General features: G+C 36.3%; 1 protein-coding gene across 5 annotated transcripts; it reads left to right on the forward strand.

Annotated features, from left to right (window-relative positions):
* The first annotated feature begins 690 nt into the window (after positions 1–690).
* B4 lies at positions 691–27640 on the forward strand. 5 transcript variants are annotated; one of them, XM_008197816.3, is made up of 6 exons: positions 691–906; positions 20415–20960; positions 24612–24755; positions 25128–25321; positions 25375–25597; positions 26258–27640. In XM_008197816.3, exons 2-6 carry the CDS (start codon positions 20444–20446, stop codon positions 27547–27549), a joined length of 2370 nt encoding a protein of 789 aa, XP_008196038.1. In that variant the 5' UTR covers positions 691–906; positions 20415–20443; the 3' UTR covers positions 27550–27640. The 5 variants fall into 5 exon arrangements, with proteins under 5 accessions (XP_008196038.1, XP_015837638.1, XP_064211589.1 ...); XM_015982152.2 differs by lacking the exon at positions 691–906 and adding an exon at positions 8422–8545; XM_064355519.1 differs by lacking the exon at positions 691–906 and adding an exon at positions 9521–9721.

Below are 27640 nucleotides of genomic sequence, written 5' to 3' on the forward strand. Positions count from 1 at the left end.
ATGTAGCATTTAAAAAAATCCATTTTTTGAGGATTTTAAATAAATGCTGTGAATGAAAACTTATAAATTTTGTGCGTTACTTTTGGTTATATAGTATAAAGACACCTTGTTTATCATTGTAACAATATTTTGTATTGTCCTAATACTTTCAAGAAATATTTACTGTAAAAAGTAAAAAACTCATAATCATAATTATTCTCATTACAAAAAATGTTCAAATAATTTGATGCAGTGTGCTTTTAGCTGCGCTATTGTATCGATGCAAAATTCATGTGTTGCCTTCTTACAAAACTGGTTTTTACTGGAAAATTGTTTGCTAGAATTTTTAAATTTTTTTAATTTGAAAATTATTTTTAATAATATTGCTCCTTCTGAACGTTAGGATTTGAAGTATTCTTTAACTGTAACACTCTGTTACGACTCTCCACAATCACTCCCGGTTGTAATATCAATAATCACAAAGCAACAGTTTATTTAAACTGGTATATGTACATGGAAATAAAAAATAAAACCTTTTACTGCATTTTATTTAAATTTGTGTGGCAGTGAAGTTGTGCATGAGTATAAATATGTAAAGCGTGGAATAATTTTTGCCGCCAAAATCCGGGCGCCCGGAGTCGGCCAACAACCGATGCTTAGTTGCTCGCTTCTCCGCCACGGCGCTGCTTTTTCGCATTCACATCTCTTGCAGGAACCGCGTCGAAGCAGTCGCGGAGTCGACGAAGAGCAGTGAACTTAGAGATTGTAGCCAATAATGACTTTATATCTGCAATAATTAAATAGCTCTGATGACTATTGTTGCGGGTTTTGCGCTTGATCGCACGTTGAAGTCTCCAGTGATCGGTTGTGAAAGTGCACATTTTGGGTGATTCTAGTGACCTATCGTCGAATTTCTTGGACTGAAGTGTAAGTCTAGCACTAAATCGGGGCATTGCTGACGAGATTTTGCATAGATATAGACACACGCCTTTGTGATCAAGGATTTTATTGATATAGGTTGCATTGAGTTGGCGCCTACTCTGCGTTTGATAATGCAGTTGAAGACTGTTCGCTGCCTGCAGCAAAGCGAAATCGAAATGATTTTATTTTCCTTGTTAGATGATTGGCAAATCGATTATCGCTTGACTGAGACCGAAATTATTAGATCCGTTAGTGGAAAAACTTCAAGTCATGTCTTCGAAATTCCCACTCGAAAATGGCTCGGCCGGGGTTAAATTATATAACTCTTGTAATTACCGGTGTGATTTTGGAGTTTGCCTAATTGAATTAAACAGTCTGAATTGAATTAAAGCTGGCAAGAGCTTGAGAATACATCGCCGTTTCGAAACGTTATATTGTTTTAATTAATTTTTTCTTGCCATGGGACCCATTGTTGAATTTTATCCGCCAGATCTGCGTGGGTTTTTTATTATTTATGTCGAAATGAGAATTATGTAAATGGATTGGTCTATGTCGAGTTTTACTTTTTCGGTTGCAATCTTTTAATTGCTATGCCATAATGCATCAAGGTCGTTCTTTTAATTACGTACGTCACGATTATCTGACTTGCTTATGAACAAATTTCTTCGTACCGACGCGATTTTTACCGCAACACGGGAAATTCCATCTTCGACTGGTGTTTAACAACATTCCAATAGGTTTCCTGAGAATACTTTTGCTTAACGACAATTCCATAGAACCACTCCGAGGATTCACTCTTGCTGCAAACAAATCATTTTTTCATATAACATTATTTATTGTTCACAAGATGCGATGCTCTCTAGTTTGGTATACAGTTTAAGCAGAATTACAGAGTAATTTTTGGAGCGTTTTAAAACGCTTTCTACTGCTACACGATTTTTTGGATAATTCTGTTGCGTGAAGCTGAAAAAATTCAAATATCAAGATTGCCAAAACCAAAAATAGTCTCTTGGGCAAGCGCTTATTTTTCCGAACTTGTCATTTTTTGTGTTTGTTGTGTGACCTGCATTTTTTCGCGGTTATTTCACCAAGCATGTTGCAATATTGTTTTTCGCACACACTCTTGATCAATTAAACGTGTAAAAATCCCTTGAAAACCAAGATTACTCAAAAATTCGAAAGTGATCGCTTTATTCTCCGAGTGGCGCATACTTAGAACCGCTCTTGTGTAGGCATTAAATGCAGCGATCGCCTTGACACCAAAACCGATTAAAAACCTCCTTGCAGCGCAAGAAGAAAGCAAAAGAAATGCGAAATGGTGCGCAAGTTGATGCAATAAATAAATGAGGCAAAGACACACGTTCAATCAAAATGCCCAGCTGAGTAATATAGTCTTAACGCAAAAGACCGGCATAATATGCAAATTGGCCAGTAAATCGCATGCATGTCTCGGTCGCAGCTCCTAACATTAATATTGCCATTAGGCCGGACCATTATTTAACCGATACACGATAAATAAGCGGAGATAAATGGCCGCTGGTGCCCTTCTTTGTGCAATTAAGCTTTTATTAGAAAAGTCAACCGCGGACAATTAGCCGACTAGCCAGAGAGATAAATGTGCACACCCAGGGATCCGGTAATGAACGAGGGGGCAATGCATCCGCCGCGAGCTGCACTTACTCACATTTTTCACTTTTTGAGATGCAAATGCCCACAAACACTCGCTCAAATCTATTACCGCGACAATGTATTCCAAGCGATGCGCGGATTTTTTTAAGCTTTTATTTAACTTGCTTTGTTGTCTGTCTGTCTGTTTCATATTTTTTAAGCCAAATTTGAAAGGGTTCTTGTTGTCCCAATGAATCGAAATTTTGCAAACTTATTTAATCTGCGTGACAGTGCAAGGTTATTTTTACAAATGGGTTTTCGATGTGTACATACCGTAATTTATACTAACATTAACGGTATGTTGGTTATATATTAATATATTAATATGTTGATATATTAATACGTTACAAACAAATGTCGCTATGTCGGTCATAAGGCATAACAAGACGGCATTACAGAATTACTTTCTTAAATTGAGCACTGTTCCTAAAGCTTTTATAAACTTTAAACTTGAAATATGGTGGAAAAATATTATTTTTTACTTTTTAGGGCATCTTTTAATAAAAGCTTTTTTAATTAATTTATTTTTTTTTGTGCTGTTTTAAGCAAACTTTGAGATTACCTAGTCGATGAATTAATTATTACATTCTCAACACAGAAAATATGTTAATAATTAAAACTGAAACACCTCAAACTTTTAAATATTCAGTATTACATAAAACAATTAAAATCAAAGTTAACTTTTTTGTATTCATTCCACTGTCACATTTCAAAACAATTTGTTTTATATTTCATATAAATATATTTCATATAAATGGTATAATACAGGGTGTTTCAACTAAAATTTGCACTCTCTAAAATCTCCAATTTCGTCCAGGACTAGAGAAAAAGCTAAAAGAGGTTAACTTTAGTTTAAAGAGGGACCAAATTATTTTTTAGTTTTAAAATTATTTCTGTATTCTTCTTGAGCCTAAACTTCAGAGCTACCCCTTCAAAAAGTTTTCATGGCAAGAGGGGTCAAGCGACCCATCATTTTGAAGCTGCCTTTATTGCCTGTGTTCCATTTTGAACAATTTGTTTTTAAAAATTTTGAACTGTTTATGTTTTAAAGTAACAATAAACTTAGGCTAAAGGTGGTAAAATCATCACCTTTACCCAGTCCTTTACACAGTCTACTTGATTCCGTAAATCATTGTCATTAAATTCTTAAAATGGTTCTAAAAGGAATTGTTAGGAATTGAAAAAAGAGGTAGTTGCATAGACAACACAATAACCAGCTTCAAAAAGTTTTTTTCTCAGATTTTTCATTCGACCTCTCTTGCTATTTAAATTTTTTTAAGGAGTGGCTTTGTTACTTTAAAAACGATAAATATTATCGCAGATAACATTTCTGAGTCAAATTATAGGAAAAAAAGTTCAGAATTTGAAGGAGAGGATTCCAGATTAACAATTTTCAAAAATTCAATGATCATAAAACAATTTCGTAATTCTCGACAATAACTCGTTCAAATGCTATTTAATTTTTTTGAAGGAGTAGCTTTGGGTGCCACAGGGATGCCGAAATACTTTGAAACTACGATAAAATTTGATCCTTTTTTTAAGTAAAATTGACCTGTTTCAGCATTTTTTTTTTCAATTTTGGAAGAGATTGGAAAATTTAGATGTGCAAAATTTAGTTGTGACACCCTGTATGTGTATTTTTCTAAAGAAATCAAGCAACAAAATAGAAAAGCCTGACAAAAATGCTAAATTAAATAAAATAGCAGGAGAAGGTGAGACTTTAGCGCTCCTTAACCACCCAAAACAAAAAGGTAGTGACATAAATGGCCTTTTTTTTGATGTGATTTAGCAGAATTTGAGGGAAATCCAAGTCAAAATATTTTCCCAATAAATATTCATAGCTTTGAATATTCAACACAAACTAATTATTGCTGCTACCATATACGCACACAAATTTCACTTAGTTGCATAATTTTAACATCTTCTTTTTTTCCACATGTGTCATTCAATCGCTTTTCTAGAAAAAATGTTACTAAGAATATTTAACAAATGACATAATCTTAATATTATTAAAAAACTGGTTTCGTAAGGCTATCCTCACGAACGTGAAGTCCTGTGAAAACCATGTTACTTATTTTAACGTTAAACTCCATTCCCATTTTTTAAAAATAACTAAATTAATGCAGCTCCAGCTTTAAGCAATTTTGTAACGGTTATTATCAAAGCAGAAGTGACCATTGTATTGCTTCGTAAGGAATATTGTATACTTTAATGGATGCTTTAATGGCAGTTTCAATACTCAAATAACACTTTGTTACAGCCGCAAAATAAACCATTTAGAAAGTAATGCCAGTGTAATGCCTTCCTGCTTTATTTTAGTCAATATCACAGACTTGTGTAAACTGCAGTTCGATCAATTTATCGTTTCATAAACTATTTATACTGACGTAGAGAAATGAAGGCAAGTAGCTGGGCTCTTCTAGTGCTGTTACATATTTATACAAACGCCATGAAACTGTTGACTGGTATTAATTATTTGAAGGGAAAACATATTTTTCAATTTTTTGCACCTGAATTGGATTGAAACGCACGTAACAGTAATACGGAAAGCTCATTGATTCACTCAACGAGTCGAATCTTTGCGGTTTCACAATACGAAATTGGCGAATTGTCCCATTCAGTTAAAGAACGTGAATTACGGTAATGGCAAAGATCAGGGAGCAGGAACTGGTGCATAAACCAGAGCTAAATCCTGCGACATTATTGGAAAATCGAGTGCTTTATCTGTGCATGTGGTGGATTCAAATTAATGAATCCCCAAGTCGCAGATCCACACCTGGCGTCGAAGTAGATCTTCGGTCATTTGTTACGCTGTCAGTAGTTCGAATCCGTTCCATTCGTCAATTATCATTTATCAGTTCCATTCAAATTGGATCTCCTGGTGCACACTAACTGTATCATTGCATGCTGGCTGAAAAAAGCGGCGTCGACCGAAACGACGACATTTCAAAGACCGGTGTGTGTATGCGGAAACGGCAGCGCCCATCTCAGAATTTCACTTGCCCTATGGCGAGGTTACGTTAACCATAAAACGGGTATGGACACCTACACGTCGACGTGGTTTTAACTAAATACCCGGCCACAATGTCGCGTGATGTAATTGTACATCTGCCTCGAGAGAGGAAACAAGATAAGAAATGTGTTGCATCATGGAGGAAATGTACGACGATGTAAATATTTCTACACTTGTGCAAGATAACAACGAGGCAAAATTTTACATGACTAAAGGGAACAGCATGTGCTAATCACCGAGATTTTACGATTCGCAGCTTCCAGGAATCGTTGAGAAATTTCTGCACTAGGCGTCGCATCAGATGGTGAAATAACGCCTGGCACATGCCAGGCAAAAATCTGCACAATTTTCGAATTCATATTGCACATGTTATGCTTCCTTTTCCATATTTTGATTCATTTTATGGCACTCTGTTTAAAACCTTGTCTGCAATTTACAATTTAGTAACGTCGAATAATTAGACATTAATTAGGCTGTTAAGCGGAATTTATCGATGAGGAAAAGACAAAACATGTTGTGCCATAATAATGGAAGTCATTATGGACATATTTCAGCCTGAATATGGACCGCAACGAGAGTCTCAGTGGTCGATAATTTTAATAACGATTTGAAAAACATTAGCATGTTAATTTTTATGTTATTTTTATTGTAATTAGCTTATACATATGTACCAGGCGTCCAAGTCCTTGCGCCAATCTTGAAAACTGACGTTTCTAATTGCTTGTGGAAAATTTAACGCCAGTGCGGATCAGTAATTTGCATAATAAACAAAAATAGGAGGTGAAAATAGAGGTTGTTGTGCCCAGGGTTCGAACGTTGTTTCGGAATTTACGACTGTGTTTTCGGCAAACAAGGCGAAATGGATTATATCTTAATGTCCTATTTTTGTCGAAATTTGTTTACATTAAGACTTCTAATGAGACATATTTATTAAGTTACTCACGTTGTCCACATTCTAGCTCCATAAAAAGTAAGGTGTACGAACTGTTTATTAAGCCTAACTACCACAAATTCGCCTCGCATCCTAAATACCCATCAATTAATCGAAAACGAATTTTCAAGAAAGGAAACAATGCTTTTCTTGTGCATTCCAGTCGCGTTTTTACGAATTCCAAGCTAAACACTTTATAATTGGTCCTAATTATTCAAACTCTCTATTTAAAATCATCACAACAATAAAATTATGTCGTTTTCATTTTAATGAACTTTCTTTGCGGTGAAATTCTTAAAAAATGAAGCTCATAATTTATTAACTCCGGTGTAATTAATTAGGAGCAAAACCGTTCCATTGTTTACGTACAAATTAGCATAAAAAATTTGGAAGCCGTCGAAAGGTGTGTGTGAAGGCGTGCACTATTTGTCGTCAATCAGAAAAATCAATTTGCTTTGAGCAAAGTGCGCAAATTTGCGTAACTGATCAACTTTATTGCTGTTGATTTGTCTAATTCGCCAACAAATGATGAAAATCATTTTCGCCTGGAATCAGAAACGAAAGTAAAACCAAGGAAAACCGATTTGTTTTGCTTCCAATTTGGCTCGCCTCTTTCATGAAGCGCTGTGATAAGCTGGATTTATACAGTGACCCAATAATAATTAATCGTCGGACGCAGGTGGGAAACTAGGGAACCGCATAATTAGATAACAGTATGCCGTTACATAAGAAGCTTTTTGCACACATCGCCGTGTTGCTGGAAATCGTCCATTTCACACTAAAACGCGGCCACAGTTAGGTTTTATTATGACATTAAAAGCGTGTAGAGGCGCGAATTGAAACGCATATCGTTACAGCGGAAGGAATGGAACAGTTACGAATCATAATTGTCCTTAATATGGATTCGTAACGGTTTTTCCGGGGAAAATCGCCGCGGTTTGGAGGATTCGGGTCAACGTGGTAACGCGACAATGGATTTGACGAATTTTCACTCGATTATCATTAAGGACGTTGCCTTGTTTGTAAACAATCGTTCGTTAAAAACATGCCATTACGACATTAATAAAAGTGAAATTTAAGTGAGGGCGGCACGTGGAATATTAATCAAATTCACAAATCTTTTTATTGTTGTGTGAGAACGGGAAATAAGGGTTTCATAAGTGGGGTTTTCAAAAGAAAGTACATTGTAATGAAAGCAGGAAATTCGTAACAAAAATTGTAACAATTAACTAAATTGTTTAAACTTTCGTTATTTTACTCCAGATTTATCTCTGAAATTATACACGAGTTCGAAACGCTTTGACACAGAAAGATCACATGAAAAATTACGTTTGAAACAAGGTATACTATAAGTTCTGAAAAAATGAAAGTTGGGGTACTTAATCTTTACAACTATCCCTAAAAAGGACGTTATAAACTGTTTTAAAAGTTAAAGCAATAAATTTCCACTGACTAGTGACAGAGTTTATGTAATATTTCATCGGCCTGGACAAAGCTTTGAATTTGAGTTCACTTTTATTTTAATGAACCTTTAGAAACAAAACAAGCATTTGATGGGTTTATAAATCTAACTGTCATAATTTACATAGTTATTCATAAAAAGCTTACGCTATAAATTATTATTTATTTAAATTTAAACTTTCTCAGTACAACAAACTGAAACCACTTTTTATTAAACTAAGAAAGCATTTCTTCCACAAAATTGATTTATCACAGTGTTACTCCAAGGAGCACAAACATTCTTTTGTAGGATTGTTTCAAAATAAGAATAATTTTATTATTTTCTTCTGGAAAAATTTTCTGTTCGTTATGGTCCAAATTCTTTCCAGCAACCCTGTTGTTTAATTTAGCAGAATGTTGCGGTCGCTGATTTATGTTATCTGATATTTGTCCCAACACGCGCATTTTAGTGTTTTACTACACTTTGTTCGGTTGCTTCTGGTTTCCCGCAGAACGCAGTGCAATCTGCAAATGAGCTCCATTACGTCTGAGTTAATCCGGTGTGAATCCTGCACGAAGCAAAGTAAATCAAGGTAACGAGACTAAATAAATAATGTGTGCGTACAACACGCAATATCGCACCAATTAGTCTGTGTGAATGCGAAGATGAGAACTCTGGCCAATATCTCACGATTATCGATTTTACAAAACCGTTAAAACAATTTCGGAATTTATGGACTGTTATGGCTATTATTTTCGATCTGTGGTCTTTATCGTTGTCGAGGATCTAGCATTATGATAATTTGTAAAGACAGCGGATGCAAAACGTACAGTTATGGGCGATATCCCTACGCAGGAGGTCATCGAGGAGTTTTTTCATCGAAAATTCGGTCCCGTAGTGTTTGCTCGGGACAAACATTTACAAATGAGTGGAGAAGAAGTACCGTAATAATCGGCGAGTGGATACCGGATATCTTTAATTGGGGAGTATTAATTAGAGTTTGGAGGATGCACAGTCATGGGATAAATTGGCTGGGCGATTAATCGGTTGGGAAAAATTTTGATAAGTTTCGCTTGCTGCCGATTGCTTGTCGTTGACCCCGGTTTGCATGTCACATTTGAGACAGTTTCGCTCTTTAATAAGCCGCGTAGGTCGCTCCTCTCGTGTCTCGTGGGGCGTAGGCTTCGACTTTTCCTTCATAATTATTATCGCTTCTTGCACGGCCGGCGATGTCATCAACTGCGGCTTTAATGAGAGTTATTAACGATGATTATCTGATTTGTTCCACAATCCATCCAACAAAGTTAATCACTCGCGGACTGTTCCCAGTCCGTTATCACACGAAAAACGCTTGTGGGAGTCGTAATAACGATGTTTTGTTTGTGTTGAGCGCCGGAAACGCTTGAACGGAAGTTGAAGGCCATAACAATGCTTCCTCGATTCTCCAATTTCGGCGGATCTTTGAACCTAACGGTTCGCAAGTTGGGTTCAGTCCGCGTTTGATTTACTGCCGTTTGTCCACCGGATTCGGAAAATTCGCGACAGGAAATCGATTCATTGTGACATGTAACTGTATTTTTAAATCGATTGTCCGCGGCTCAGTTTTCAAATTGGCGAGGTGTGTGGGTGTTTGGTACTTATCTCAGGACGAAAAGCTCGCTACCGTTCGACTCGAACAAGATTAATCTTCTGCTAAAGTCAACAAATTCAAATGAGCGTTGCTGTAGCAGGATCCTGGATGGAGACGCGAGGTATAACTGTAAAGTCGGTAAGCTTCTCACGGATAGACCGTATCAACTTGATCGCTTAATTACCGAAAAAAAGGCTCATTTTTTGTAGTGCGATGCACTGAGACAAAGTCAAGACGATTTGAATGGGGCTTGTCTGGAAGAATTTGCACGATAAGAACCTGTTTTTTATTTTAGCACTACCAGGTTGAAATTTGCTAAAAATGTTGAAAAGTATATTTAATAATAGTGTACAGAACCAACTAAATTTCGAGTTTCTAGTCTTGAAACAAGAATTTGAAGTTTTACCTACCCAAATATTTCCTAGAAATTCCACAAAAGTGTTTACAATAACTTTTGACTCTAAACATGTGTAAGTAGGGACCGTTAACTGATGGAAAAATAAATAAGCAAATTAATTAATTAAATTAGAAGAATGCTGTAGAGATAAAAAGTCAAAAATGCTTGGGCCAAAAAAAGTTAAAACCTTGCAATTATGTGGGAAAGAATGTTAGTGAGAACGTCAAAATAAAACTATCACTAACAATAAAAAATAAATCAACATAAAAACCAAAATAAAAATTAATGAACGGGAGAGTTTTAAATGAATTAATTAATTTCAAATTGTCTTGGCACTTCTTTATCTACCACATAAAATTACAATCAAGTTACAAATTAATTCTCTTTGTGCCTAAAAAATAAATAAGGAAAGAGCGGATTAATTATTATACGACAAAAAGTCCACATAATTAACGGTAGATGTGTAAGAGGCAGTTACCGGTAACTGGTTTAGACAAATTTCAAAGATAACAAAAAATCAATTTAAATCTTCATTTGTTGAGTCATTGTCATGAAAATGTTTGCTCAAAATAATTCATTGGCAGTTTTATTTTCAAGGTTTGCTTTGTCTGTAGACACAGTGCAAATAAGTTTGAAGAGGATGCCAAAATTTCGCAAACTTTCCTTGAACCTCATTCACTCTCATATCCTCTCCAAGACCAAGAGCACATTTCAAAACAAGACAAGTATTAACTATTAAATAACAATTTAGCACCGGAAAGATGCATTTGACCGTAAACTCCTAATTAGCGCTAATTGGCGGTAACCAAGTCGAAAAAACCGAAAGTTTCCCATCGTGCGCAAAAATCCTGACACCTCTCAGCCTCGCCTTCTAATGGTGCGTTTAGTAACACCTGGACACCGCCGGTGACCGGTTTGTTCGACATTTAGACACCGAAAAAGTCCATCGGTGATTAAATCAGCGATTTGTGAAACCGATCGCTAAATTCAATTACGCACTGTTCCAGTAAATCCCGCCGTTATTGCACTTCTCAAATCCTGCTTTATGTACAATTACGAACATTGGAAGTCGATAAATTCCGCGTTTTGCTCGCGAACCGGCAATTTGCATAACAAAGTCCTTCAGGACCGAGTCAAGCCGGATGACTTGGTCGAGAGCACGTGCGAATTGCGATAGCTTGCGGAAGGGCAGCGTGTTAAGTGTGGTTAGAGCTTTTACGGTTGTGGTATTTTTCGAAATATTTAAAGATTCGGACAAGATCAAGATGCTTCAGCGTGACAACTAGGTAAATATACTTAGAAAAACTAACTCAATGAGTTAATTATAACAGTAGATGTGTCAGTGTGTGACTATTTGTGTAAAAAGTGTAGGAAAAGCGTCATTAAGATTAGCGTTTCCGTTGAGGAAAGTAAAAAAAACGCCAACACGGGTACGTTTTATTATTCCTAACAATTTTACCCATATGTATTTCTGGGTCGTAAACTGAAGAAATCATAAGATGGCAGTTTTTTGTTGTTCTGCTCTCTATTTCAAGTCTAGTTTCTTGATAAAGTGAAAATTGTCGTTAAGGTGATAACTGCAAGGAAAGTTATCATAAAACATTGTGACAGAACTAGGTCTTGTTGTCACTGGAGGACTTCTTCTGGTGTTTGTCTCCATTTTTTTGGAGTTTTAATGTATGCATCACTTTCGGAAAGCCATTTCTATTTTAATAAGCGCGAATAGGTGATTTAATTATTCCAAACAATTTCTTGCAAAGAAATTTTCACCCATCTCTCAGTTTCCACTTTTGTGTTGGGCGAAGATACTAAAGTTAAATTCAAATGCACTTAAGAAAAAAAAGTGGTTGCTGGAGCTTTTTCGTCTTCCATCGATAGAAACTACTCCCCTGCACAGAAAATTTATGTTTTCAATAATATTTTATTGATTATGATCTTTTTTGAATCATTTAAATATAGGTACTACCAGCATTTAAAGTAGCGGTCCAATGGTACAGTACAATCATCCAGTAGTAAAATATAACAGTAATGACTTCGCAAATATTGTACATACATCCGAAACATACTTACTGTTAGACAGGTGCAGAAGCAGTTGGTTGTTTTGTTTGTGTTAAAAGTGACACTTTTGCATTGTTATTAGTATCAAGATTACTTTTAACTCAAGTGATTGAACAATAAGTACTAAATATATGACATGTTCTCATTTTACTGATGATATTTTGGTTTGTGATGTAGTACTTTATTTGAAATAAGGGACTGAGATTTGAGTTTGATTTTGAAGTCTAAGATGTATTGTTCTCTTTTCTGCGCTAACGACATCGAAGATAAATGATGATTAATGACAGTGGCATCATCAAAGCCCAAGTTAAGCACAGTCCTGCGACATCGTGCGCGTCTGCCTTGTTCGAGTCAAATCACATGGCCTATGGTGATTGAAAGAACCTCACCCATGCAGAAACCCATATTACCATAACAGCAAGCAATTACAGGAGCGTTCAGTAATAATTCAATGTGCAGTTAGAAACGCCATCATGTCGACTAGTTTTGTGGACATACTTCCATATGGCTGTTACAACAAATAATTACCGACGATTTTCTTTTGTGTCACAACTTTGAATAACTGATTCGACAAGAAACCACCATTATGAAAAGTGTGTTACTGTGGCAATAAACAGTACACGTCCCGTCACATCAACATTCACTCTGCGTACACGCGCTTTGTCATCAATTTTTCCCTTCGCAATTTGGCATTAACCATAATCGGTCCTTTGTTAATCGAGTAAACAGAATGCTTCACGCTGGAAATAAGAGATTCGTTTTTTATCGGCGGGAGCACGAAGCGTGAAAATTTCCTGATGAAATCTTCGAATGCGGATTTCAACGCGCCGATAAATTTGACATAATACAACGCGTTTGTTGGTAAATTGTTTTTTTGCGATCCGTTGCACGATTGGAACGATGATGAAGAGGTAGAATCAGCGACAGACACGAACAATTAACCTTGAGAAACAATATGTAGGGAAATTACATATTCCGCAAAGACGCCGATAATTCATCGCCAAGAGTGAACAACCGTTCCATAAATTAAAATCGACCTCTCCTCGAACTTGGCCGTTAAACAGACGCAGCGCAAGAAAAGGGGAAACAACACAAACGCGAAGAAATAAATAGGCAAATAGAAATAAAGGTTTTCGGAAACGGAAATAAAAACTTCCAAACGCTTTTTCAGACAACCAATAATAACAATAGAGCATTTAGTAAAACAACAAATAATGCGATAGATACAGAGCTTTTGTTCTCAAAAACTTTGATCAAGTGCAAATGAATAATGCGTTCACCCTTGGGTTGACTCGTAGATGTTAGTTATTTTGATTAATAAATCTGCTGGGTTTTCTTATTTGATGCACGATCATTTATACAGGGTGATTATTTTAAGGCCTACATTAGAAACTTTTTAACTTTTAGTATATCTAGAGCTTTAAAATTTTGTATATGATCCAAATCGACCATTTTGAGTGCAACAAATTATTTTCGAAATAGCTGAGCTTCCGGAACTAGAAAAAATTGGCGTTATGTTTCAGATTTTTAATGGTAATCACACATCTTTATTGCATATTTGAGTTCACCCTCTAAAGCTGAGTAAAATTTACTCAGTTGTTACTACAAATTTGTCATAGTTCTTGATATAGTATGTCACTTTTTTGTTAAAATTTTTATTTGCAAAGGTTTCTATAAGATAACACAGTCCTTGAACCTCTTGGGATAAATAAATATTTTATTTGCATTCAGTAACCGAAGGTTTGAAAAGTTTTTTTAGAATTTTAAAAATTGTCAACTGTCAAAATTCATGGATAGTATGATTTTTTCAAAATGGTTCTCAAAAAACTGCTATAACTCAGTTTATTTAAATGAAACGATTAATTTTCTTTACAGCAATCGAAAGAGTATCGATATTTATGGAGACTTTTATCAATACGTCCTATACCTATTTCTTACAGTTTTTGAAAAAAATCACAAAAAACGGATTTTACTTCGTAATTTTCATAGTTAATCAAGTAGACCTTGTAAAATGGTCAACAATTGTCAAACTTCAATATTTTATTTAGTTTTTAGCTGGTTCATTGTCGAATAAGAAATAAAACAATAATATTTAATTATACTTTATTATAATTTAGTGAATTATGTAGAGTAACTCAGTCAGTCTGTCATTGAATTTTGAACTTCTTGAATGAAAACGCTGAACAAATAAGACATTTATTTTAATTAATAGCACAATTTTATCCTATTTTTCTAAAGTTTACTTGATTAAAAATAAACAATGAGCCAACATTCTGATTTTTGCGATTATTTCAAAAACTGTAAGATGTTAACAGAAATCTGTTAAGAAAATTGATGTTCTTTCGATTGTCATTGAAAAAGAGGTTCATTATATTTGAAAAAAATGTTTTATAATCATTTTTTGATCATGATTTTAAAAAATCAAAGTAGCCTTGGAATTTGACAGTTCACAATCCTAAAGACTTGAGAAGACCCTTTGAACCTTTGGCTATCAAATGCAAAACGAATTATTCTCTTATTCTAAAGGATTCACGAGCTGTAATATTTTAAATAAAGCAGAGCAAATAAAAATTTATATAAAAAAATTGACATACGTAAAAACTTTGACAGGTATGAACTAACACCTATAGGGTACATTTTACTCAGTTCCAAGAGGCGATTTAAAAAATAAAATAAAATAATGTGATTGCTATTTAAAATTTCAAAGTTGGCTTTAATTTCTCGTAGTTTTGGAAATTAAGCTATTTTGAAAATAATTTTGTTGAACTCTGAATGGTCGATTTATAATGTATACAAGCTCTTAAAGCTCTAACTATATTAGAAGTTAAAAAGTTTCTAATGTAGGCCCTAAAAGAACCAGCCTGTCTGCAACAGACTGGAGAGGCCTTTTTTAAACCAAAAATCAAGAAAAGTGAACACTTATTTCAACAAAAACAGGATGCATTTACCTATTTCAAATCTCTTGGCCATAACAAAGTTCAATTAAACCAAGCCCACACCTGTGCGTCAAGACAAATATTTAAATGACACAGTCACCACATGGTCGAAAAAATGAAATGTGAAAAGTCAATGAAATTCCTCAGCTGTGGGTCAAAGACTTCGCGTCCATCGTCCAGTCTCTTATCGTTTTTTCCTCTTCGACCGTCCGCTTTTGTCGCGTAAGAAGATTACACGCATCGTTACCTTTATTAACCAAATAGGTTTCACTTTTATCCGAGCTATTGAACCCGAATCGTCACTCGGCGACATTTAATCCACGCGGCAGTCAGACGGCCACCAATTAATGCGCGCCTGTCTTTGCACTTTACCGTTAAACGTTAATTGGCCGGTTAACGGCAACGCGAAATTCGGTGAAAACCCTCCTGGAAAAAGCGCGCTTTTAGACAAAGGCCGTGCTGGGCATGAGGGCAGAGGCGCACGGGTTAAGCCAAGGTCACAATGGCAATGACTTCGGAACGCGTGATTCTGGTTCGCGTGGGCGCTGCTGTCTGATCTCCTTTATCGGTCCCGATCTAAGGATATCTGAGGATGCTACCGGGACGGGAGGGTTGCCGGGATGACGGACGGCCAAGCAGCGAGAGGGAAAGTACGCGAAAAGACGCATCTGCCGGTAAAAGTGTGCTGGAGGTCAATTATGTAAGGACGGGTCTGACGGAGGTGTGGACGATGGGTGGAAATAAAATGCTCTTTCAAAAGGTTTCCTCGCGTGATGTCGGTGCCGGTAGCTGCTTATTTGAATACTCAAACGGCGCTATAAAAGACAGGATGGGCGACAGTGGGCTGGTGGGTTTGACGCTTTTGTTAAAGGCTTATTGCTTTGTAACAACTTTCCAACGAAGATCCGACGCCTTTAAAATGAACACGGATTTTTAATTAATCGAGAAATAATACCTAACTACCTGGCATGCTCGTAAATGTCGATCAGAAAGTTATGCTATAAGTATAGCTTCAAATTAGATAAAGCATAAAGAAGAAAATACTTATTAGGTACTCATTTTATTATTTTTTGAAAGTTGAGATCTTTCAAAAGCTCAAGAAACTGTAGTTTATAATCCCGCAAGAAAGATAAAAGATAGTAGATTCTGTTCATTTGTCAAACGCAGTTAAATCTCTCTTAATGGACACCTCTCGATAACGGACACCTCTTTACAACGGACATATTTGTAGGAACGAAACAAATAAATAAGAAAATAATGTAAAATAACCTCTCTACAATGGACTCTCTATATAACGGACGCGGACAAAAAAATCCTCAATTACCATATCATATAAATTTACCTCTTACAACGGACAGACCGAAAAAGTAGTGGTGCAAAGAACGAACATTTGTTTGCTGGATTATGCAGAAATGGATGAAAAAGTGTACACCGAAAATCCAGAGTTAAATATCGATGAATGTGTACAAACATTTAAAAAAAATTGATGAAAAGATTGATAAAGACTATAGTGATAAAGAGACAACTTGTTTTAACACCACAGTAAACTCCTGCTGTCTGAATATTTTGAAGCTTTTTATGTAAAAAATATTCTTGTTGATATTTCAAATTTGAATATTTTTGGTAGGCAGTTTATTGAATGATGCCTTTCCTAGTCCTATAAATAGCGCTTTATTTCAAATTTTGTGGTGTTATATTAAGTAATTAGCAAATCCAGTATACCTTTTGTGGCCACTTTGTCACACTCCTATGTCACAGTTACACCCACTTGTTCATTAAAAAAAAACAATTTTTTTTAAATTGCCTACCTCCCATTAGTGGACACCTCCCCACAACGGACAATTAAAGATTCCTCATCGGTGTCCGGTGGTGAGAGGTTTTAATGTATTGCCTTCGCCCTTTTTGAAATGTCTAACGTTTTTTAATGCTTTTTTGTGAATTTCTAATAATTTTTGATAATATGTTTAGTCAAACTGATCCAAAAATTAATCTATTGTCTAAAAAATAACGATTTTGACCTACTTTTTTAAACGTTTTAGGCTTGTTTTTGATTAAATTAGTCTGGAGTTTGAGGTGATATCAGGACACTTTAATTTAAACCAAAATTTACATTTGCAAAAAAATGATTTACCTATAATTTTTGAAACAATGTTTTTTCTCTTATAAGTATGAATAATGTTGATTTTTTTATCCTATCGGTGAAAATATGTAACAAAAATTTTGTAATGTTCCTATAAGCGAAAACATTGTATTATACACGTAAAGAAAAGTTGGCATTATCTGCTCGTGATTTCTTTCTGAAGCGAGTGCGGAGCACATCACTCACAGATAATGAACAACTTTTCTTTACTTGTATAATAAACTACTATTTATCAATGAATTAAAAGAAGCTTAGGCGTGGACACCTTCCAGCTATGACTAATTATGTCTTTTTTAATTAAATAACTGAACTCCAGTGTGTGGAATGATTAGTTGCAAAAAGCATTTGACAAAACAGCCTCATCTCTGGACTACTTCGGTGATTTGCCAAATTGAAGAGTTGAGAAATATTAACAGAATTCATGTTGTAAAAAGTATATCGTGATTTTGATATTTTTGATGATTTGTAATCTTTTTTCTTGATAATGGATGCATAATAAGAATAAGATTCGGGGCATTGTTTTCCAATCCTCTGTTCCAAAAATAAGATTTTCTACTCTCTTGAAAAGGCTCGTATATTATCGGCGGCGGGCATTCACGTCTTGGCAGCGGCAGCTGGTAAATTGCGCGGATTTTTCCCGACCATCGTGGTAATATTTATGGTATGCATTTCGCGTTTGAAATAAAAGTGTGGTCTTTTTAAGTAGGTTTAGAGCGTTTCTTTGTTTACATATATATCCATAGGTGAGCAATAGCAGGTGTTCATTCGTAGTAATACACATTGAGTAAAACCTGTATTGGGCTTTTTTAATTTTTCTAATGCTTGAGGTATTGACGGTAAAAATCCTTGAAACGAGCGTGCTACAATAATGACTGTGTATGTGTATGAGCTTGTGCTCGCTCTTATCATGGCAGTATTTCTCTTCTCTGAAGAAAATAAAACATAAAACGGCAATTTTATTTATATAATAAGCGATTATGAATCATAATACCAAAAGTCACAATGACAAATCGCACCATATAAGTGCAGGAGGGTAACAATGTGCAGCTTATTGTTGTAATGTAATGTGCATATAATCGAATTATGCAATATGTCTCTTGGAATTTATGGGTTAATAAAACTTTATTGGGTTCGCTAAAAATAAACAAATAACATTCCAGCAAGCTGGGACAATTGGCCAAAAAAGATTTTTTTCTCGTCTCCTTTTTCAGATTAGATCCACTTATTTCGTACCAAAGCAGCCCCCGCATTGCAAATTCTTGACCTCTTTGTTTTTTCATAAAATTACTGTTACGCCGAGGTCGTAACTTATCTCTTACATTAATCCATGTTTTGATAGCAGACAGTCACTTAACATAATTGCCGATCGAAAATCTCATGCATAATAAAAACAAATCCCACACAAAGACCTAATTGCCAATTGCAAGGGTTTACAGACGATTATAATCGGCTCCGGCCGAATATTTGACAGTTTTATGGATGCAGAACCGCAATTTGGATTTTTCAGCCGCCACCAATAATTACAAGGTTCGAAATTCGCTGGATAGATACACACAATTAATGGCCTTTGTCTCGACTCTGTACTATTAGCGGTAAAAAAGTAAAAACAGTAGGAGGGCTTTTCTCGGATATGCTTCTCATTAATATTCATCAGCTTCCTTGTTGGACTTTCTTTGTCTATTAATGCTTTATTTTCGGTTAATTTCTTGACCTAGCATTGAACTCCCATCGACTAACGGCGCATTTTAATTTTTATTCCACAAGCGGTTAATTTAAATTAATTGGTGCGCGGCCACTAATCACACTTTGGCTGAGCTATTAGCAAATTCCTTCCTACCAATTAATTCATCGGCGTTTCGCTCCCAAATCCATAACTTTGCCCAATTGACAGCTTAATTAAATTATTAAATTAAAAATGTGTCTCAATATTTACATATCAGATAGTGCTAACAAAAAACATAATAAGAGTGTCGATACAGACGTCTTGGAATAACAAGAGAAAGTATATCGTCTGTACCATCTGAAAATCTTTCATAAGTCACAATAACTGTTACATAACAGCGACGTCATATTTTATTATTGACAGAACAATGCCATCAAAAATCGTCTACACATCACCACGATGCTGTAATTAATAGACTGCACGAATAAGAGTATCATTGATTTGTTTCCGGATTGTGGGAGAGTCCACCCACATCGCAATCCTTGCCATTAAACTGCAAGACAAAAGCTTGTCAACAGCTATTTATAAACGCAAATAAAAGTGCGTGGAGGCATTTTTGATGCACCCACAGTCACATTGTAGAATGTGATCCTGTATAGAAAAGATGGTATTTAGGCACAAAAGCTAACTGAAACCGGAAAATTCCGGGAAGTTTAGACCAGCACTTATCGACGGATGCAGGAAACATGAATATCCGCAATTTGCTCGCAGATTAAACGTCGTTAAACTTTCAGACATAAACAGAGCTTTCCAACAGAGTCAATTAAAAAAAACGATTCATTTTTCCGGAGTTATCGACAGAAAATGTTAATGTAAACACAAATAAAATGTTTGTCCGACTGAATATACGAAGGCAGACGCCACACAAGAAAAGCTACCTAAGCCTAAGCAGGAAAACTACAACAAATTAACTCTATAAACATCAACTAGAATCTCGTTTGCTATAAATACGTACACGGAAACGTCTAAGTATTTGCGTGTGGAGGCTGAAACTCGCCAAGTCCTAATATTTTCTATTGTCTGATCTTCTCGAGGATAAGTCCATTTACCCACATTTGGGCTTCCAAGGTTACTCCTTCGAGTAGGTTCTCCACATCATGAATCACAATCAAGGTCGTGTCATATTCTTTTGGGAAAATTCCAACCGACAAGAAAAAACTGAAGAAAAACACTTTTCGTTTCGTTTCGAACACGTGCTCAATAGTGTGTGAACAGCACGTCCTTGAATTACTTCATGTCCATGTTTAATACTTTTTAAGAAATTATTAAACCCATAATAACAATAGTGTATGAAACCAGTTTCGTAACACGAACATTTGTCATATTTATTATTGGTTTGCTGAAACGACGCCGCAGCCTTGCTTCGAATTTTTTCAGGCGGTAGTACAAACCTGGGTAAAGTAGACCAAGGGAAGAGAAATCTCAAACCTGGAAAAATCGCCGGCTATTTCAGTTATTTGGCCTTCATTAACTCATAAATTTTCTCATTTTCGCATGTTTTTAGCAATTGCCGTCAAGGCGAAGCTAATGATCTTTTTATTCTCTCGGTTCTAACCTTCCCAATTTCTTTTTTCCAGACGATGTAGAAACCTCCAGCGACTCCAAAATGTTTGCCAACACGACCATCTCTTCACGGAGCAGTTCCAGCTGCAGTCGCGACTCCTCAATGCCCTCCCTTCGAATGCGAAACCCTCTCTCACCCAAAACCTCCTACAACCCTCTTTTCCGCCACTCTGACGCTTTCACCAGCTTCGACGCTTCCCACTTCATCTTCCAAGAGCAAAAACGGAAAGACAAGAAGAATCCTCCCATTCTGCGACGGTACCACTCCCATGACTCTCATCACAATTTCGACGACATGCGAATAGACTCAAAAGACGACACCCCGGACTCGACCAAAAGCAGGGCTAGTACCGGATCGGAGTCCGGGCACGAGTACGAAGCCAGGGATTTTCTGGAGCGGTACTCTCTACCAAGGGTTGTGCGAGTAAGTGGGGGCGAGCCCTTGCTGCTGTATCGGTGCTTTGACAGTTTTACGAAGATTGAAGCGAGAGGGGTGTTTGGGAAGAAGGGAAAGGAGAAGACTGATGGGCAAATTTTACATTTTCCAGAAGGGTACTCAGGTAAGTTAAATTTAAATTGACTGCAGTGTTTAATTATCTTTTCATATTCTAATCTAACGGAACCTGCAGGTTATTTATCGTTTTTGCGATGTTTTTCTAGGATAATTTCAGTCATTTTCCGCTGAAATTGACCATGAAGCACGTACTTTAATCTTGTTATCTTTAAAAACAATGGCAAATGAAAAAAACGAACAGGCTACGAATTTTTCAGGAAAATCTGCAACATACATCAAAATTATCCTTTTTAAATTGTCTTTTTTATCTTGCAATTAGCATGAAGAATTGAATGGGGTATCACAAAGATATAAATATTGTAATTTGAGAGTTAATAGTGATAATCATACGTGTTTTTACCCATAATTTACAATTTATTTGACCTTGGGCGGACTATATCTTCCGGCTATTCAACTTATTTATAATTATTATAATTAAGATACAATGAAAGGAAGAAGAGATTAGCACAGTATGTGTAACTTATTTTTGAATTTCGGGGTGAATTTGAGAAACATGGAAGCATACGTAGTTAACCTTCTAAAGCTCAGTTGCTCAGTTCGAGCTTAAGCTTTTGCTTACGTAAACTCGGCTTAAGTTTAAACCGCAGTTGTGTCGCTCAGTGGAAAGTTTAGCTAAGCCCCGCTGAACTTGCCACCTATGCAATTGGTATTACTGTACGCTTGTACTTCAAGTATGAATTCACTTGGCGAGATTTTTTTTTGTCAGTTCTGATTTTGAAAAGTTAGCTTAAGATGAAATAATATCATCATTTATCAATATTTTAGGAATAATATCGGTATAATAAGAATCTTAAGTTTAAAAATGTATCTCAATATAATTATTAATTACTAAAGTGGCTTTTCCTTATTTCATAGAGCTTTTTCATGCCCGGCATTTTCAGATTGTGCTTCCTTCTGAAAAAATGCAGTTTATCGTTTTCTAGCTTTTCTTTTAAAACACAGTAATAAACTGATTTGCACAGTTTATTTGTTGCTTTTGTGCATTTGAAGACTTGGCGTCCTCAGTTTTGAAGCATTACAATTTTATATAAATAATTTAACTGTTTAAAAATTTGTACTATAATTAAAATTACATAATATTTACATATCAATAATTCTAACGTAATTTTTTTCCTGGCTGATGGATTCTGCTGCAGTAATTAAAAAATATTATGTTTAATGTGCTGGAATAAGTAAATTGAATTATAGTTTTTTTTTAATATAATAACTTACATATTGGACCTCCACTCATGCTATTATTGTTCAAGCTTATTTGTTTATCAAAACTCTAATTGAACTGGAATTTAAAAAAGCTGTTTCTGAGTATCGTCAGCAATTTCACTATCGAATCCGGAAATTTATTAGTTTTTTTTCACTAATTATTATTTAAAGCAATTTTTTTCCACATTTGTAAATGTAAGTAGTTATATGAGCTAGAGCAGTCTGTTATTTCTAACATTGTTGGTATTTATATTTTATGTTTTTTTAATTGTCGCATATTTTTCGTAATGTATCAGTGTCTCCACTGGTGTCTGCTGTTGTATTAAATCTTAATGCAATTTGCTCTACTTTTTTACCGGAAGTAATCAAGTATCTTTTTTGTAGTTCTTAGTTTATAATTTTGAACAAAATTGACCTTTTTTTTCTTTGCGCGTAAAATTGCTACTTCGGTTTCCTTATCTGCTAACGATTTTAATAAAATAATAAAGTTATTTATATTAATAACGTTAATGTTAAAAATGTTTACCGATAAGCCAATGCTTAAGTGGCCGGTTTAAACTTAGCTTAGAGTTAAACTCAGTTTAAGCTCAAACTGAGCAAAGCCTTTCATGAAACACAGAACGCACATTACCGTTTTTTACGTTTTTTTGGCTCTTTATATGATACCTTGTTTTTCATCAACGTACGTTGAATAAAAGTAAAATAAATGGCTTTTTAATTAATGTCTGTCATTTCGATGTAGCGGTTGAGCGAGGCAGTGGGCAAGCCCCCGTTCCTGATTTCAAAATGCATCTAACGAACTGTGACGTCTTGATGATTGACTATTAATTTAATGTCCAGGATTTCGTTCGCTTTTTGAAGAACGCTCGATAAATCATACGAGAATGCGTGGCCCGTACTCGCCCTATATTTACTACGTTGCACAACCGTCGATTACCAGCAATTTATGCCACATATCTCTCGGATTTTTCCGGAATTTTTAAACACTGCATAATTGCCATAATCCAGATGATAAGAGCAGTCATGCGGGCGAAACCAAACAAAAGCAAAGACTTAATGAATTATTTTATTTGCGATCTGATTACGTAAATAACTTTCGCTCAAGAAAACAAAAAAGATTAATTTGATCCCAGGATCGGGCATAATTTATGGCTTTTGCGTGTCTAACAGTACGAAAACGGCACTTTTTGCACCAGACAAGAGTCAAAAGTCAATTTAACGGTAATCAAAATTTGCATAAAACTCGAATAAAATTTATTTTTAACAAGGAAGGAGAAATATTAATTTGCAAGATCCGAAAATAGATAAAAAAATATCAACTTTTACTATTGTCTTTGATGAGCAATGCGCCGACTTACGAAAAAACACGAATTTGCAATTCAAATGTTGCCGTCACGTGTCGCTAATTAATCACTGATTAGTAATGTTGGTTTTGAAATTTTTCGAATTTTCCGTCAGTTATTCAGTGTTCTGGTTTCATAATCGCAATTTTGAACATCCTGCCTTAAAAGCACTAAACACTTCCCATACAAGTAGGAAAAATTATGACACCGCAATTGCAAATTCTCCCACCGAAAACAATCAAATCGGATTCTCCCATGATTGCATCGCCCTCATGAAAATTCAATGCAATGATAATTCCACGTTTCTTCAGTTATGAAAATCAGGTCGTTTCGTTACGTCAGTCTGTTGTCATCGCACAGTTTTTCATACCAACAGTGAAAATTCACATAGTCCTTGCATAACTGAGAGAAATGGGACACTTTATGCCAATTCATAAAGACAAGTCGTTAAATTTAACGAAACGATTGTGCAACACTGCCAAGTTGCACTCTGCAATGGAAAAATTACATGGTATTAAGCCAATTAGGTTCGGAAATACCGTTTTTGCATTAAAACGCTCGGGTTTTTAATTACCCAGTTCCCAGGGTACCACTGGGCTAATGAGGGATTATTTTTACGATTGCAAAGGCAAACAAAAATAATTGAGGTTTGCCGCAAGGCTCCTTTTTGTCTTTTGAGTCTTTCCCATCCACGATAAAAGCAAGCCTACAGGTGTGTCATGGAAATGAATAAATCAAGGAAAGTGTTATTAAAATTTGTGTCTTGTGTCGTCTATAAATTAAAATTCTTTGTCTGTAGTTAAACTCTTCATTTACGACGCCGACAATTACACAACACTGAGATTAATAGCTTTCGTGCTTAATAAAGAAATTAAAAAATGTCTGCAGACAAAAGACAAAGTGGTAAAAAGTGTCGGAATCGTGGCGCAATCAAACCCGAATGATACATGACAAGCATTGTACCTAAAAATTTAATGAACTCTAGCGAACGTTATAGAAATTCAACAAACCGAAGAACATTAATTGACATTAATGGTTCCAAAATCAAACGATGTACAGTTATTTGCGCTATAGAAGCCGTTCTTTTGTTGCAGGCTGGTTCTCTTTGACGAACGAAAAAGGTGAAAAGAGCGCCGTGGTGTACACGTCGGTTTTGCAACTCGTCCGAGAACAAGTCTGCTCTTTCGTCAGCATGCAACCGTTCACGGCCTATGCCTCCCAAACGGCAGACCTTACAGGTAACCACATTTACTCTCCCCCAAATTGATACCTCGTACGGTACCTCTTAGTGAAATATCCGCAAAGTTATGAAAAAACTTCTGCAACAAAACCGATCCATGTTCAGATTATATTTCAAAAAGTAGGTACTCATAAGTGATTCTGCTACTGGGAAGTCTTACTAGGTGTAACAAATACTTTGTTGACAATACTGTATCGTAAGTTTATCATTTATTGAAGCACTCAAAATGCTGGGAATGGAATATAAATGTGTACCGACTTATCTACGGCGTTTTCAAGATTTTTGCCGAAATTTTTCTCATATCTGCTTCAAATGAATGTTTGTGGATGTGTTGGAATTTGCTGAAACATTTAGATGGTCCGAATTTCAGACAACAGCGGCAAAGTGCAATATTTAAAGACCCAAGTCCGCGCGGGCCAGCTCTTCCAACTCCGGGCGGTCTTCCAGCATAAGGAGCGCCCCGACGGCGGCAAAAACTCGACAAGGTCCTCCAGGATACCTCGCTCGGCCCGTGACAAAGACCTTGCAAACCGTTACGCTCAACTCGTCAGTCAAAACAACCAAGTGAGTACCCACTGACCATAACCCATTCTCTAGATTTTAATTTTTCCGTTTAGGAATTGTACGTCCCACTCACGGCGAAAGGCGAATTCTACGAAATCCACAGTTCGATGAAAGCGAAGCTCTGCTTCCCTGGGATGTTGGATAAAACTGGACCGCTGGCTCTGGACAAAGACTGTCTTTATCGAATTACGCACTTATTGAGACGAGTGGCACTTCCAGTCAAAGTCAAATTGATCACCGGCCCGCTGCCACCCGGGCTGCCCAAAGATTTCACAGGTAATTTACGCGTCTTAATGATGATCATTTAAATGCATTTGCTTTTGTAAGAGTTGGGCCGAAACTGGCGGTTCGTTAGTGACTTACGAAATACTCTTTAATGAATGTTTTCTGATAGTCGGTCATTAAATCTTATTTATAACTGTGATTAAAGAAAAACTCTCACTCTTATTGAATTTAAACGATCGTAAATTACCATGAAGACGGATTTTTCAAAATTTAATTTTTTGTTTAGCGGCTGTTCGGCCATTAATGTTTCTCTGAAAAGCATCGGAATTTCGTGTAAAATATTCAGCGGTTTTTTCTCCCATCTGTCTGCGTCTATTTTCGGCGATTCACCCATATTTGGTTAATTTATTTAAGAAATAAGAGAAATTATTTCCTTGTCGGAGCCGACCAGACAACTCGACTTGTCGCAACATCTCCCTCTCTCTCCTACACAATTTAAAGCGTCCTGTAAATGTTAATGGACTCTGTTAGAAGGATGTTCCGTTTAGTTTTTTGTCACAATCAGATTGATGTTATAATAATGATGTTGAGGCTACACAAAAAATCGCCAACAAAATTGCATTTCAATTTATTTCTTACAAGTACAAGTCCACACAATGACCTCACGCCGCTTTCTTGGAACGAGCACACTCAAAAATGTTTTATTTGCAGATACTTTCATCCTAGAGAACAAATTTCAAGAACCTCTAATGGTCACTTGTACTCTACCACCTCTGAATCAAGACATCATCCAGCACCAAATCAGCTGCATCAACCTCAATTCTAATGTGAAATTATCAAAAAGTACCTTGGGCTTTGACTCCGAAAACCGCCTCTTCAAGTCGCAGCGACTCCAAGCAGCTTTGGCGTTTTGTCACAAAAACGTCGAAAGTTGGTACCGGGAAGTCCGACTAGCTCCTGATTTGAAACAGGAGGAACTTTGCCCCGAATGCAGGAAAACGTCAAGTGAATGTGAGGGCAACTGTGCGGCCCCAGACTTCGACAATCGACAAATCATAACGAAAGAAGTCTTGGAAAAATTCCCAAAACCGAAAAAATGGTACAAACACTTTAAACTTCTGGGCAAAAACGACGAAGGCCCCCAGTTTGCCGACCTGAGGGACCCCCTCGACGGCATGGAAAAGGGCAAGAGCATAGAGCGATATAAAGACATGTCGAAACTAATCGAAGAAAAATTCGGCCGGAAAAGCTACAACCCGGTGAAAAAATCCGCCAGTTTTATGTTTTCCACCAAGCGTATCGACTTGGAGGAAACCAACCACCAAGTTAAAAACAACCCTGCTTTGCTCAAATGTCAGAGTTTAGACACCCAACTGTATTCAATCGCTGAAACCCAGAAAATAAACCAAGACCGCGGCTCTCTCCGAAGCTACGACTTCCAGATGTGCATTTTGGACGAAACCAGCAGCAAAGACAACCTCGACGAAATCAAGCCCATCTCCGAGGTGAAGCTGAAGAAGACTAAGCCGGACCTCATCCCCACGCTACCCAAAGCCGATCCCGACCATTCCTACATCACCGAGAGGCTCTGTTCCGAATTCCATGTCAAAACCAAAGTACAAAAAAGCAAGTGCTCCAAGATGGAAGTGCGATTGAGTGGCCGACACCAGAAGAGCGCGCTCACGGTGTATGAACCCCAAAAAACGGTGATAGTGCAGGTGCACGAGGTCAAGTCTGATGGCTTTGTTAACGTTGATGATATACCGTACAGCCATGTGGCTGATGAGGTGTGTCAGAGACCCAGTGGCGGGAAAAGTACCGATGAGAATATTTATGCGGAAATCTGCGAGAGTTCGACGTGTACGAGATGTGATAATAGTAAATTGTGCGAGTGTAAGAGGACTAAGAAGGAGACGGAGTATTGTTATGTGAAGTTGGGCTCAAATGGGGACAGTGTGACGCAGTCAGACTCGGACGAAGCTATATACAATACGCTAAGATGAAGATGCGCTTAAATCTAATTTAAATATTTTTATTAATAATAATATTATAAGTAATATTGTTCTCCTACCAATAAAATATTTAATACGATTA

Source organism: Tribolium castaneum, chromosome 3, assembly GCF_031307605.1.
Source record: "Tribolium castaneum strain GA2 chromosome 3, icTriCast1.1, whole genome shotgun sequence".
Classification (NCBI taxonomy): Eukaryota; Metazoa; Arthropoda; class Insecta; order Coleoptera; family Tenebrionidae; genus Tribolium; species Tribolium castaneum.

Bases quoted from the DNA above. Each gene is read 5' to 3' on its own strand.
- B4 (XM_008197816.3), top strand. From the start codon at position 20,444: ATGTTTGCCAACACGACCATCTCTTCACGGAGCAGTTCCAGCTGCAGT. The intron at 20,961-24,611 runs GTAAGTTAAATT...CTTTTGTTGCAG, and splicing joins TTTTCCAGAAGGGTACTCAG to GCTGGTTCTCTTTGACGAAC. The intron at 24,756-25,127 runs GTAACCACATTT...TCCGAATTTCAG, and splicing joins CCAAACGGCAGACCTTACAG to ACAACAGCGGCAAAGTGCAA.